We start from the raw sequence: 15,126 nt of genomic DNA on the forward strand, positions 1-15,126 counted from the left end.
TTGTGGTCCAATATCCTCCCATTCCCGTAGGCTTGAAATCTTGGAACTTAGTAGGCACTTAAGGCTTCAGGACATTTTTGCTTATATAGGTTCTTTATATAACTACTGAAAAAAATCTGGAAAAAGCGTCTGCCCTTCTTAAAATTTTTCACGGATAAGTGACTGCCAAGGCCTATTTTTGCCAACTGCAGAGAAAGAGCTTTGGAGTAAATTTTGCCCAAGCCTCATCACTACCAGGCTTCAGACGAGCCGCCAAGGATTCTCCGCCGCCTACGCAGAAGAACTACAATTCCCGCCGTACATTGCGACTCTCTCTCAGCCTGAATTACAATTGTTACGTCACTTCCGTCCTCACCGGCGGCGGACGCCGGACTTTGTAGTTTTAAACCAACTTCTCTTTTGTCGCCGTCTTGGAAAGAGAAAAATTGAGTCCGGACCACCTGCTCTAAATCTGGTATTACGAGAGGGTATTTAAAGTAAATTAGCAGGCTAGCATTATAAAGTGAATTTAGCGTCAGTTTTTTTTATCCATTTCACGTACCGCCTTCCTCGCACTGCCGGGCCGGGAAGGGGAAGTGACGCACATCCGGTGTAATGGCGGCGCGGTGGCGCTCCAGGTAACTACCGGACTCCGTGGACTCGCCTCAGGCGGCGAGCCGGGGTGGGGGTGGCGGGCTGCCGGCCCGGGTGGGCCCCGCAGGGGGGAGCAGGTGTGGGGGCCGTGGGACGGCCGCGGGCAGCGCCGGGGGTGCGCGGCTCCCCTTCCGGAGCCCGCCGGCCCGCGAGGCCGCGGCGGGAGAGCTGCTCGGCGGCGGAGTCTGCGCGGGTGGGAGGCTGCGTCCCCGCGGACCGACTTAGGTTGGGGGGGGGTGTGCACGGGAGGACCTCGCCGTGTCCCCGCGCGGACGGACCTAGCTCCCGGGGGGGGGAGGGGTGCCCGGAGGTCCTCGCCGTGTCCCCGCGCGGACGGACCTAGCTCGGCGGGGGGGGGGGGGGGTGGTGCCCGGGAGGACCTCGCCGTGTCCCGGCAGTGGACGGACCTAGCTCGGGGGGTGGTGGTGCACGGGGAGGACCGCGCCGTGTCCCCGCGCGGACGGACCTAGCTCCCGGGGCGGGGGGGGGGGGAAGGGGTGCACGGGAGGTCTGCACCGTGTCCCGGCCTTGGACGGACCTAGCTCCCGGGGGGAAGGGGGGGTGCCCGGGGGGACCGCGCCGTGTCCCCGCGCGGACGTACCTAGCTCCCGGGTAGGTGCCCGTGGCCCCCTGCACCGTGTCCCGGGCATGGACGGACCTAGCACCCGGGGGGGGGGGGGGTGCCCGGGAGGACCTCGCCGTGTCCCGGGCGTGGACGGACCTAGCTCCTGGGGGGGGGGGGGTGCACGGGGAGGACCCCGCCGTGTCCCCGCGCGGACGGACCTAGCTCCCGGGGGGGGGGGAGGGGGAGGGGTGCACGGGAGGTCTGCACCGTGTCCCGGCCGTGGACGGACCTAGCTCGGGGGGGTGCCCGGGAGGACCTCGCCGTGTCCCCACCCAGAGGGACCTAGCTCCCGGGTAGGTGCCCGTGGCCCCCTGCACCGTATCCCGGGCGTGGACGGACCTAGCTCCCGGGTGGGTGCCCGGGGCCCCCTGCACCGTGTCCCGGCCGCGCCGCCGTCGCAGGGCCCGGACCCCGTGGAAGCGGGACTCCCCGCCTGTAGCTGCAAGTTCCTCTCTTCTGCCTCTTCGCAGCGTCGTAGCCCTGTTGCATAGCTTCTTCAGACTTCCATTAGTTGCTGCTCTTTTCATTCATTTGCCCCGTAAATGAAGAGGTTCCCTGGTGCTCATTCCTCATCCAGGGAGCTCGCGGTCCTCTTGGCTCCTTCCGCGCGTGGGTGTCCTTACTCCCCAGCGCGGGTCTCCTCGCGTGCGAGCCCCGGATCCTCCCCATACACCTGTACCGGTCGGCAGTGCAGTAGCTGGTTTCGCTGAGTCTGCCTGCAACAACCGCCTTAACTTATTTTGACTTGATGCTCGCAGCGACTTTTTAGGTGAACAGAAGGGGGAAAATGGAGAACGGATATGCCAGATGCCAGAGAGAAGTGATGGGACGCGTAGTAAGAGCCCCTTTACGTTTTTAGGTAACTGCAGACTATAGCGATAGCGGATGGAAAAACGAGATCTGGCCTTCAGAAAACCCGGTGAACCTGCTGCCTCCTTACCGCGTGTACATTTGTTTCAGGATCGCCAGTAAACTCGGGAGTTGACCTCGATTATCATCCAGCGGTGGAAAAGCGAATTTAGAATCGACATTAAAAAAAAGTGTGACTTTGTTCGCAGAGGCGTTGTGACAAGCAGCATCCGTAGGAGCAGGAGATGCTGGGTGATGGACTAGTAAGCCAAAGGTGCCCGTCCCGGCTCAGCACTGACTAGGTCTGTCCCTTGGGGCAGGTAACCTGACATCTCTAGTCTCAGCTTCTTCACCTGAAAAATGTGGGTGATGATACCTAACTTAGTGAGTTGTTTCAAGGATAAAGAAAAATCACGCATATTAGACCCTTGTGCACACCCAGCGCCTGGCGTGAAAGGTTAGTTAGCTCTTGTTACCGCTGTGATACAGTTGATGAGGTCTCTTGCCTCAGTGCTTTTCTTGTCCTTTGGTTTGGAATGTTGCCCTCGCACTTTTAAGCTCCTGTGCCACTTTCCTGGAGCATCTCCCACCCACTTCATTTGGCCGGCATCTGGTTAACTGCCCCCCCCCGTGTTTGTCCGTTGCCAGGTAATCTACAGTAACTTGTACCTGAGACCGTCTAAGAGAGGACTCATTTATAACGCCGCTGAGACTTTATTTTCTGTTTATTACCCACATGTGTCTAGACCGAGTTTTGTACGACCCGGTGTATCGCTAACTTGGTATAAGTTACGGCTGGTCTAGAGCAGGTTTAAGAAAGAGGTGGTTGTCGGTTATGTAGCTGATCCCACTGATGACCCTGTGGGCTTCTTTGTTGCATTTCTCTACCATTTAAATTTGAACATTTTAGCATGGGATGTGATAAAACAGACCTCAGGCATGTCAGTCTCCGCAAACTTCTGGACTTACTAAACCTGTAGCCTAAGTATTTTATCTCAGCATACACATTTCCCAAGGGGGCATTGGAAGAGGTAATTCATTACATACAACAAGTGCAAATTTTCAAAGCATTTTTCTTCAAAAATAGTAGATCAGGAGAGGAAGCAATAGATTAATGCAAAGTTTTGCTATTTGTAGCTTAGTAAGTCAGAGAACAGATACCAAAAAGATGGTAAAGGCTGCCTTGGCCTGGAGACATTAGGACTCCTGTGATTATAGAAGCTAATGGGAGCCAAATTATGCAAAGAGCCCAAGTGTCCATTGAGCGATGAATGAATAAAGATGTGGTATCCGTATACAATGGAATATTATTCAGCCATCAAAAAGAATGAAATCTTGCCATTTGCGATGACAGGATAGAGCTAGAGGGTATTATGCTAAGTGAATAAAATCAGGGGGAAAATACCATATGATTTCATTTGTGTGGAATTTAAAAAACAAAACAAATGAACATAGGGGAAGGAAAGGAAAAGTAAGATAAAAACAGACAAATCATAAGAGACTCTTAGCTATAGAAAAAAACTGAAGGTTGCTGGAGGGGTGGGGTGGGTGGGGAATGGGCTAAATGGGTGATGGGTATGAAGGAAGGCAGTTGTGATGAGCACTGGGTGTTAAGTGATGAACCACTAAATTCTGTTCCTGAAACCAGTACTATACTGTATGTTAACCAACTTGAATTTAAATAAAAACTTGGAGGATAAAAAATAAAATTCATCTTGGGGAAAAAAAAAAAAGCAGCAGCTAAGGGAGAAAGAAACTCTGTGAAGATTCCTATATTTTTCTTAACTTCGGATCTAACTCAAATGGATCCGGATAGACCGGAGTTCAGCCTTTCCATGTGAAAGATCACCCTTTGAGTCCTTCTCTCAATTTATCAGTTTTATTGTAGATTTGGTGACAGGTGCTCTGTCAGTTGTATTGTAGATTTGGTGACAGGTGCCCCTGTAGTGGAATATAGTGCTGTATATCTAGGGGCTACTTCATCATTTCTCTGGAGGCCACTTCCAAGTTTTCTTTAGAACTTAGAATGTGGTTTACTAAACAGCTCTCTAATGATCAGAAAGGCCACTTTCAAAGCTCTGCTGTTAGTGTTGGCAGAATGTATTCAGCCCATAAACTTATTTACACAGCAGAGGAACACAGTTTTTGGGTGGTATGAATGTTTGAAGGCATGAAGTATACTCAATAATTAGACCCGGTTTAATAAATTGAAGTAACTGCACCTTCAGGGTCAGATTTCCTCTTGCAATGCCTTTAAAGGAACTTTTTAAAAAAATATGTATCAATAGGGAAGTCTATTTAGGCAGCTATCCAGGTTAACATGGGGTGAAGACAGAGGATGACGCTTGATGGTAGTGCTGTCTTGATAGAGTTGATGACAAGCAGCTTGGGGGGTTCCCAGAAGTTAGGGTTGATAGGTGAGATAAGTCTACTGTGGTATTTCTTGATAAAGCAACTGTCAAAATATCATTATAAGGAGTTCTATGTAGGAAGAAATAGGAATAATCAGAATTGTACACTCCCCCCCCCCCTTATTTAATTTTAGAATTGGAACCTATGAAGTGGCAAGCACTGTCCTATGTGTTCTTGATACACACTAGTGACCAAGAATCTCGAGAACCCAGTGTCTCATACTAGGTCTTTCATGCATTAGCTTCATGAGTCTCCTGTTCCATTCCAGTACTGCTCAATCTTCTGTACACATGCTGCACGCTACACGAACAGCTCAGAATCCCCTAAACCCTTTTATATTTCAAGTCTTTACACATGCTGATTTCATTGCCTGAATGGCTTTTTTCCCCTTTCCATATGGGAAGTGACCTTTCCCCCTTTCCTACTTGTTCTTCCGGATTCAGCTTCTAGACCCACTTCTTTCTGTGTGCTCCAGACCTACTTAGTTACTGGAAAAAAAAAAAAAAAAAAAACATGACCATACTGCTCTTTTTTTTTTTTTTTTTAACCTTATATATTTTTTTTCTATAAGTTCTCTACAACTTCTTAATGTAAGTATCAGTTTTGGTTCCATCCTCATTTTTTTAGTTCCATTTACCTGTTTGTGTTGTACAAAATGTGTCTACATTTTTATGACCTCACAAAAGACTCTTCTGCACAAATTCAAACTTTAACACCAATGAAAAAGGAAGCATTCAGTGGGTAATAAGCACTAGAGCTCTTTCTTTACTGCAAGGCTGTTGTTCCTTTACTCTTATGTGGTGAGGGTTATCGTGTAGATTTGAAATTTAAGATTTTATCTCTTCTTGTGATGGGGAAAATGGATGTAAGTAATCACTAGACCAAGGAAACCCATTATGATAATATTTGTTCAATGAATGATGATGCTAGAGTTAATGAGGAAAGTAAAATCCTGTTGCCATGGGGTTGAATTGTTAACCAAAGGGTATATGGACAAGATGAGGTGGGCTTAGGAGGATGTAAATACACAAGTGATCAAGGGTGTACCAGTAGCAGAGTTCTCCCTTAGGATTTGTTTTTATTCAGTAATTAGAGGGAGTGCTATTGAACAACAATCATGTGGAAACAGTTTATTGATACTTGAGCCATTGAGACAATTTCCATTTTAAAAACTTAGAAGATAACTTGGAAAGCATGAGATAATATTGAATATATTGTAGTGGGGTGTGCTTTTAATTTAAGGACTAGGTTTCCCTGTGGACAGCTTTGTAGATATTTAAAGGACTCTTTTATCCTGTATAGGTGGAATATGATGGAACTTGACCAGTTAGAAGTATACATAGGTAATTAATATTTTAGAGATAAGTTGGGAAAGTTCTTAGAAACTAGACATAAAGAAGACCTTGTGAGAAATCTTATTAGAGAGGTCGAAAACAATTTGCCTTCCTCCTAAATGGAATTAAGGTGTCTCATTGTGGAAACTTTTGAAACTGACAGCTATTCCCCCCTGCTTTCTATATACAGTGGCAGAGAGAAGGAAGAGGAGCAGTAGATTTGATTGTGTGTCCTGTTTATAAACTTGAGGGTAGAATTAATAGGATTTGGTGACTGAGAGGAAGGAAAAGGAAATTGTCACTCAGCTGGCTTTGTAGGTAATATCTTAGAGGAAGAGGTGGTTTGAGGAGAAGAGGAAATGATGAGTACCAGTTGGACTTCCCTAGTTCTGAGGGCCTTTGGGGCATATACATGAATGTTTTTTCCTATAGGCATTTGGACATAAAGATTTGGAACTCTGTAGAGAAGCAGAAGAAAGAGTCATTCTTGTAAATATTAGCTGGAAGTGTGAGGTTGGAAACGATGTCCCAGAGAGAATATGGAGAAAGGAAAGATAAAGACTATTCATTTGTTCATTTTATAAATACGTATTGAGAGTTGTCTCTGTTGGGAAAATGACAAAGAACAAAACAGACAACATGAATAAGCAAAGATTAAAGTCTACAGGATAGTAAATGTTAGGTGGACAGGAGAAGGGAGAGCAGGAAAATCAGATGAATGTGGTGTCCCTTTAAGTTGAGTTTCGAGAACTTCAAGAAGAGGGATTTAGCAGTACTGATTGCTAGACCAATGTCAGGTAAAAGAAGGAAGTGGTCCTTGGATTTAGCAACAAGGAAGTCATTGTGTAACTTTAATAAGTACTATGGAGTGGTGGAGTGGAGAACTGAATTGTGGAGTGTAAGAGAGTAGTTAATGGAAGGTTAAGAATTGCAGGCATCAAGTGTAGACTCATCTATCAAAAATAACTATTAATAAAAATTTGACTGTGTAGGGAAAGAGAATGGAACTTAGGGGACAGAATAAAGGGAATTTGCCCCATAAAATGTCATAATTTATATTTGAGTCAGTAAAGTAGTTCAATATCTAGAATTTTTATTGAAAACCAACTAGATTGGAAATCAATACTATGAATCAAAAAGTGGATAGAAATTTTGAAACAAACCAAATTGACAAATTCCTGCTCTTTCAGAGCCTACATTCTGGTGAAAAGGAGCACACTGTAGAGGTCCTTCCTATACCAACAAAACATTTTTTTTTTTTTTTAATGAAGTAGCATACTGAAATGATCATATCACATTTCAATTTCTTTAAGTACAGAACAATATGGATCAACTTCATGATACAGGAAATGAATGAGGGACAATAACTCCCCTCAGTTTATAATGATTAATTTTTAGTATGGCTGTTGGTATCACTGAGTTCATTAAAACGTTAAGAACTTTTAGATTTTGTCATCTAAGTCACTGTCTTAAGATGTCCCCAAATTGGGATTGTCTCCCCTACAAAGAGTCAGAGACTAGTTAAATTTTTTTTTAAAAAAATATTTTGTTCATTCCTATAAAAAGCCAAACAGTACCCAGGTCCTATCCCTGTACTTAAATATGGGAATCTTCAGTCATTCAAATGGTTATAAATCAGAGATCACACCTTATGTATGCATTGACTAGGAAGCAAACCACAGGGAGTATAGGTATAATTCTTTATTTGTTATTGATGGAGCCAGAACAGTTTTGAATTCACAATTTTTCAGATTTTAAAGAAATACAACGTATTTCCCGTTAACATTTTCTAATTAAACATATTAGTATTTCTGCAGTGCATCAAATGGAAGAGTCACATTAAGTCAGGTTGATGCCAAATGAGTTTCCCATGAGCTTAAGAAAAATCATTAAGTTGTGCTGAGCATAGCATAATGTATAGAATTCTCGGCTCCCTATGTTGTACACCTGAAACTAGTATAACATTATGTGTCTACTGTATTTCTATTTAAAAGAACGAACGAAAGAGAAAAATCTTGTATTTTCAGAGTTTTTCAGATTTCACAATTGCAGGGCAGGGATTGTTACCTGTACCTGGTGACTTTCCCTCAAAGTGATAGTGTTTGGGTGCTTTTATTTTCTTGTAATTGTGAAACTATGCTGGTACCAAATTACAACACCATTTTCCCTATGTGACATAGGGCATATTTCTCACTCATGCATATTTTTAAAAATTAGTAAGAAAAGACAGTAAGAAAGCCCTTTTCTCAAAAGGTTTTTCCTTCAAAACAGATTTGTAAAGGCCATAGCAATCTTGTCATAGTTGTAACATATATAAGTTAAGAAATGTGACCAATCTGTTTTTCATATCTGTTTCCTGAGAAGGAAAATCACCAGGTGGAAGGGCCAGGGGCTTAGGTCCTGTTTGGAGTTCTCTTGAGGATTCCATTACCACTGCCATCACCACCACCCCTCCACCATTCAATTTTGTATTTAGAACATCTTTAAACTAATTTTTCTTTTGAATACTGTTTAATATTACCATTTTCCATGTTGAGCAACTAAGGTTTGTGTAGTGTTGTTTTTTTACTCTGTTATAATGTTTGAAGCTTGCCAAGTGTGCTGTTACTATGTAGAATGCTGAGGAGCAAACTAAAAGGAATCTACTTTGTTGACTCCCTTTGAATTTATGATACTAAGTTATAGGAAGTTCCTTTAGCATTGGTTGAGAATGCCTAAGGGACAGTGGTAGGAGTGCTCAACCAGTCAGTCATTGAAGAAGCAGTGCATTTCAACTGTTAGTAGAGTATGTTTGCATCTTCTGAATTTTTGAGATAATTGCAGAATTTATAATTTCATAGTTTCTAGTTAACAGCCTAAAGTGCATCCTACAAATGTTATTGAATATTTTGCTTTCTGATGCTTGCAGAAATTGATGGGAAAATAATTGTTAAACTACATCTCCTTATTATAAAATACTCTCCTTTTTCAGGGGAGCAGGTGTGGTTTTGCTGAGTTGCTTACTTGTGACAAGGAGAGAGAAATTTAATAATTCATCATAAAATCCACACAGTGATACTAAGAAGAGCAGCGAGGGCTATAAACTCTAGATAAATTGCTCTCATTGCAGGAATTTCCAATTAGTCTAAGTATCAAGCTTGCACATGTTGAACTCTCACAATTTCCCTCTGGGCATATTCTGTATAAATCTGGATGATGATAGGACTTTATGCATTTTTTGTTAGAACTGTAGTAGCATAGCAGTCTACTTTATAATATTGTCAATTTCATAGTTACGTTTTGGGACATGGAAGTCTAAGAGATTGTGCTTGATTGCCAGAATATAATTTTTGATGACGGTTGAAGGGTAGAAAGGGAAAGATAACACTGGTCAGAAAGAAAACTCACTAAGTTTAGACAAGTAAGGTAATTTGAAATGAAATACATAGAAAATTGCTCTGTGTGTGTATGTGTAAATAAATTGAGAAGAGAAGCTGGGTTTCAGAACCAAGAAGGATAGCCAAGGAAAACATTGAATCTTGCACAATAGAGTCAAATAACTTATTTGCTTACACTGTACCTGGTCATAGTGAATTCTAGTGATGCTGATTAAATAAAGGGAACCTTCAAAATACTATTTTGCATGTTTAAAAAGAAGTAGGTCAATATATTAATATCAAAACCTTTGCTGTCTGGAACTTGGGAAGAAGGGATCAGTTTAGGATAGGAAAATTTTCTGGATAGTAGAGACTATATCGGTTTACATTTTATAGTTTACCAATTTGATATCAATATATTAATGTTACCATTTTCATTGGGAGGCAATATCACATGGTTTTGGCATCAAATAAACCTTTTGGATTTTAGCTCTGCCATTTACTAGCTATAATTTACATGGACACATTGCTTCAACACTATGAATCTCCTTTCTCCCATTGAAAAATAAGGTTAAAAAAATAAACAAAGCAAGGTAATTATGAGGATTGAATAAGAAGATATAAATGAAATGTTTAATGTTATATCTTTGTGGCAGTGGTAATTTATCATTGCTTATGGTTGCTGTTATTACCATAATTTAAGTTAAACATTTCGGACTTCTAAAACAGGAAGTATATGTACTTAATTGGTTAGTCTCTCGATATCTCAGGAACGTCATTGTACCATGCTATAGACTCTATTAATGTCAATGGTAAATTCGTTAGTTGAAGAGCTACTGTGCATGTTGACAGTTCTCCCATTGGCTGGTTTTGAACAGTGATGGTTAGCCTACATTCACCACTGCACATCAGCTTTGGGACACTCACCATTATATTATTTTAAAATGACTTTTGTATCAACGGAATATATATTTATATACCTTTACTTTTATTTTTTGAGGAAAATACTTTTAAAAAGTTTTTTAAGATACATATTTATCTTAGAGCATGTGCACATGCGTGCAAGAGAGTGAGTGGAGGGGCAGAGGGAGAAAAATCTTTAAGCAGAAGTCCACTGAGCATGGAGCATGGGGCTCAGTCTCACAACCCCTGAGATCACAACCTGAGCTGAAACCAAGAATCAGACACTTTACTGACTGAACCACCAGGCATTCTGGAAAATGTTTTTTAAAGTTTATATATTATTGGCACTAGAGCTAAAAATATCTCCATTATCAACTTGGGCACAGTTTTTAGGTAACAGGATTTTGAAATGAGTCTTATTTCAGGTGCATACTGAGATAAGCTCTCTTGGATAGAAAATAGTAATAAGTGTTTAAGTAATTCCCAAAGTCCATATCCCATTCTATCTTATTCTTCCCCTCAAAAAAAAAAAAAAAATCCATGATGTAAATATATTAATAATGTCATCAAGTTCACAAACTAAATTAGAAAATGTTCTCTTCCATTTTTTCATCCTTTATGCAAAATAAGAACTTCAGCTCCATTTTAGAAGTTGGGTAGAGTTTATTAATTAATTGAGTGAATTTAAGTTGGTAACATGGGTTTTTACTATTTAAATACATCCCATTTTAGAGAAGGGAAATTGTTCAGTTCAGGATCTAAACCCTTTTACATCACATTAAATCTGTTAAGTCTTTTTTGTTCAATAATAGCTATCCTGCTTCCCTTTCCTTTCCTTTCCTTTCCTTCTTTCTTTATCTTTTGTCCCCCCATGGTATTGAATTAAGAAACTCGGCCATTTGTCTTGTATATTAATTTACCACCAGTAAATAATCACCAATAACATACCTAATTAGTAGTCAAAGTTAAGTTTATTAATTTGCTGCAGCAAGGGAGATAGCATGCTCTGAGGGATCTTGGGGTGCCTCAAAAAGGGAATTTAAAAAGGGTATGTAGAAACTTGGTGAGATTAGAAGCAGTTAGTTATCAAATGGTCTTGGCAGGGATTATACAGAGTCTGTAACCCAGTGAGTAGCTGGAACAGTAGATGCCATACCTTTAGAACATACACGTCCTTGCAGACATCATTTTGTGGTCTTACTTTGGAATAGATGGGTGTAAAGTAACAGGAGATAAGAATGTGACCTTGCTAATCCATGATAAGTATATTGTGACTTAAACTGGTATAATAATTCTGTTTTGCAAATTAGTGGAATCCCTTTTACAAGTAGTGGTTTATGTTTCATTTGTCAGTTGCTCCCTTCACAGCTGTCATTAGGGTTATTTTTAAATTTATTAATACCCCTGGTTACTCAGCCTGAGTTGCAGAATAGGCCATTATCTTCTAGAGTACTGTTGTTTAGTGGGTCATGATCATGTGTCGAGTTTGTGATTGTCGTAGTATCTCTAGTATCAGTTTTTCTTGCTATTTATGTTAAATGATCACTTGGCATCATGGTGGCTGTGCTGCATTTAAAACTCTGGAGATCTCACATTGGTGATTGCAACATTGGCAAACTCTAGGACCAGGACTATTAAATTATCCTTTATTTCCCATAATGTGAACCTTTCTTAGAAAATAACCAAATGACTTTCCCTGTTAGTTGGGACTGAGTTATTTTGCTTTGTCAGTATCTGAAGAATTAACACCATATCTAGAGATTGTCAAGGACGAGGATCTTGAAGTACCATCATTAAAAGGCCTAAATGTCTAGTAATCATTTATGTTGTCCAATATGTGTCCACTTAGTTATAATGTTATATTAATTTTCTCAAATCCACTAAGCACACTTGAAGTGCTCAATAGTTACATGTGGCCAGTAGCTGTTGTGTTAATGAAGTGGCCACGGACAGCGGAGAATATGAACCTTTCCATCAATGCAGAAAGTTCCATTGTACAGATTTAGAAGCATCAACCAACGGAGAGGGAACACATACATAACCAAGAGGATAAAAAACAAAAATAAGCAAAGAAGTCATTTCTAGCATCAAGGGAAGGAGAGCCTTATTCTGATAGCCTTGGGCAGAAGTAGTTTGCAGTTTTCTGCTCCTGGACCCAAAAAGTCCTGGAAATCAGTGACCGGTGATGTGTGGTTGTAATGATGGCAGCAGTGGCAGCGGTATCCATCAGGTTATTTCCTGTAAATAGTAAACAGTACTGGGTAGAGTCTTTCACAGATTTCTTTTGAGGTTTCTTCTGTACAATTCAATTCTTAATGTTAGTTTATAGAAGGGGTTTTTAGCTGAACGTAGGGAAGCAGAAACTCCTGTAGACAATAAGTAACTGATTAGTTTATATGATAATATTAGAACAGAAGAGAGTGGAATCCTCCATGGAGGTATAATATAGTATCAGTTTTATAAGGACTTAGTTACTGATTATCCTGAAAGTAAGAACAAATAAAAGACACTGACAGTACCCTGGGATCATTCCCTGAACCCCAAAGGCAGATGCTCGGGACCCTTGGGTGGCTCAGAGGTTGAGTGTCTGCCTTTGGCTCAGGGCGTGACCCCAGGATCCTGGGATCGAGTCCCACATTGGGCTCCCTGCAGGGAGCTTGCTTTTCCCTCTGCCTGTGTCTCTGCTTCTTTCTCTCTCTCTCTCTGTCTCATGAATAAATAAATAAAATCTTTAAAAAAAACAAAGGATCAAATACGGAGCCACCCAGGGGCCCCTTCATTTTAAGAATATTAAAAGCATTTTATAAACATTTTGTCATCTGGATGACTCCATTTCAGTGCTTAGATTGTGTTTGTGCCCATGTTGCAGTAGGTAATGTTACTTTAATTATGGCATATACCTTAGATTCCCAAAGAACCTGTGCTGTGGCAGTCCATGCGGATAACCAGGGAGAAGCTCTCCCTATGAATTGTGCCCAGAATTTCTCAGATTTAAAAATCACTGATACTGATATTCTTTTGCATGCATATATATGCTTCTTACCAGTGAGTTAGTAAGGATTAATATATTTGGAATGTGTATGTCCCCTTCCAAATGATTTATGACCAAGTACTTCATTATAAGGAGGTAGGGAACGAAGTCTCTGTATTTTATCTAAGTAGTACATGGTTTATGACAAATTGAGACCCAACCAAGATTTCTTATCCAGTTAGAAAGCTGAGGAAACCTGGGGAAGAGTTGGATATTGGAAATACCTTGGGGATGGTTTCATAGAACCAGCATGCCTGGGCACCCCTCCACCTCCCAGCACACACCTGATGTAGTAAGTCAGGTAAGGCCCCATATAGGTACTAGTACTTCTATCACACAAGTGTTTATGATTTAATATAACATAATGACTTAGGAAACCAGTTTCACATTAAGTAATGATCTGAAACTGGCATGTACAAAAAAAAGAAGAAGAAAAAGCCCAATAAGCCACTTTTACTTGAGTGGCTTAGTGCTTATCAATATAAATTTACTTTTTGTAACTAGAATATAAGCTCCATGTGGACAGGGGATTTTGTTATGGTTGTTCACTGTTGTCTACCCAGCACCTAGAAAGATGTCTAGCAAAATAATTAGAAGTGTAGTGAATATTATTTGGTTTTGAATCATCGTATATATAACTAATACTGGGTGATACAGATGATAAGGATTTGTTAGAAATGATATGCTGGTTGTGGGATCCCTGGGTGGCACAGCGGTTTGGCGCCTGCCTTTGGCCCAGGGCGCGATCCTGGAGACTCGGGATCGAATCCCACGTCGGGCTCCTGGTGCATGGAGCCTGCTTCTCTCTCTGCCTGTGTCACTGCCTCTCTCTCTCTGTGACTATCATAAATAAATAAAAAAATTAAAAAAAAAAAGATTTAAAAAAAAAAAGAAATGATATGCTGGTTGTGCTAATAGGAGTAAAAAACAATACCATTACCTTTTAACATAAGTAAATTGAGTAAAATTTTGAATTTTATGGCTCTATACATTTATAGCTATAAAAACAACCTTGAAAAGAGTCATGTAATTTGTATATTATGGCACAAAGTCATCTTGTTGAGAAGGCACATGAGGCCTAAAACTTATCCGAGACAAGTTCGTGCCTTCAGGATTACATCCACCTGAGAGGAGGGAGAAGCAGCTTCTATTAAACAGTTTTGATGGGGCAGCCCTGGGTGGCTCAGTGGTTTAGCACTGCCTTCAGCCCAGGGCGTGATACTGGAGACTCAGGATCGAGTCCCATGTTGGGCTCCCTGCATGGAGCCTGCTTCTCCCTCTGCCTGTGTCTCTGCCTCTCTCTCTCTCTCTCTCTCTCTCTCTGTCTCTCTCATGAATAAATAAATAAAATCTTAAAATAATAAAAAAAAAAGGTTTGTTCATTAATATTTGATGTAATTAGCAGAGTTAGATTTAGGTCTGCCATCTTTTTTTTTTTTTTGTCCCTTGTTTTTTGTTCCTTTGTTCCTTCTATCTTGTCCTTTTAAATTACGTAAATGTTTTTTAAATTGCATTTTATCTACAGACTTTTTAGCTATATTCTTTTACATTACTTTTTTTAGCCACTGCTCTAGGGAACACAATATGTATCCTTAACTTACCACAGGATTCTTAGAATTGATATTAACTACCACTTCACAGAAAATTTAGAGACCTTAGATCACATAGGCTTATTTTATTTTTTATTTTTATTTATTTTTTTAATTCTTATTTATTTTTTTTTCTGGGTGCATGCTGGTCATTTTTTTTTTAATTTATTTTTTATTGGTCTTCAATTTGCCAACATATAGAATAACACCCAGTGCTCATCCCATCAAGTGCCCCCACAGTGCCTGTCACCCAGTCACTCCCACCCACATCCCTTTCTACCACCCCTTGTTTGTTTCCCAGAGTTAGGAGTCTCTCATGTTCTGTCTCCTTCTCTGATATTTCCCACTCACATTTTCTCCTTTCCCCTTTATTCCCTTTCACTATTTTTTATAT

The 15,126-nt window shown here is 41.0% G+C and overlaps 2 protein-coding genes across 9 annotated transcripts in view; one reads left to right on the forward strand and one right to left on the reverse strand.

Moving 5' to 3' along the window:
* LOC144304564 (uncharacterized) overlaps positions 1 to 1,785 on the reverse strand; it is a 334,031-nt gene extending 332,246 nt beyond the window's left edge. The window contains exons 1-2 of the mRNA XM_077883065.1: positions 1,576 to 1,785; positions 542 to 1,099 (exon numbers count right to left, since the gene is read on the reverse strand). Of these exons, the coding sequence (XP_077739191.1) occupies positions 542 to 1,099; positions 1,576 to 1,785 (768 nt within the window). The remainder of the gene's footprint in view (positions 1 to 541; positions 1,100 to 1,575) is intronic.
* CWC22 (CWC22 spliceosome associated protein) overlaps positions 431 to 15,126 on the forward strand; it is a 58,244-nt gene continuing 43,548 nt past the window's right edge. For 2 of the 8 annotated variants that reach the window (XM_077883285.1, XM_077883292.1), the window contains exon 1: positions 463 to 617. The gene's annotated coding sequence lies outside the window, so the exon portion shown is untranslated. The other 6 variants (XM_077883289.1, XM_077883286.1, XM_077883291.1 and 3 more) reach the window with 6 other exon arrangements.

This window comes from Canis aureus, chromosome 34, assembly GCF_053574225.1.
Source record: "Canis aureus isolate CA01 chromosome 34, VMU_Caureus_v.1.0, whole genome shotgun sequence".
Classification (NCBI taxonomy): Eukaryota; Metazoa; Chordata; class Mammalia; order Carnivora; family Canidae; genus Canis; species Canis aureus.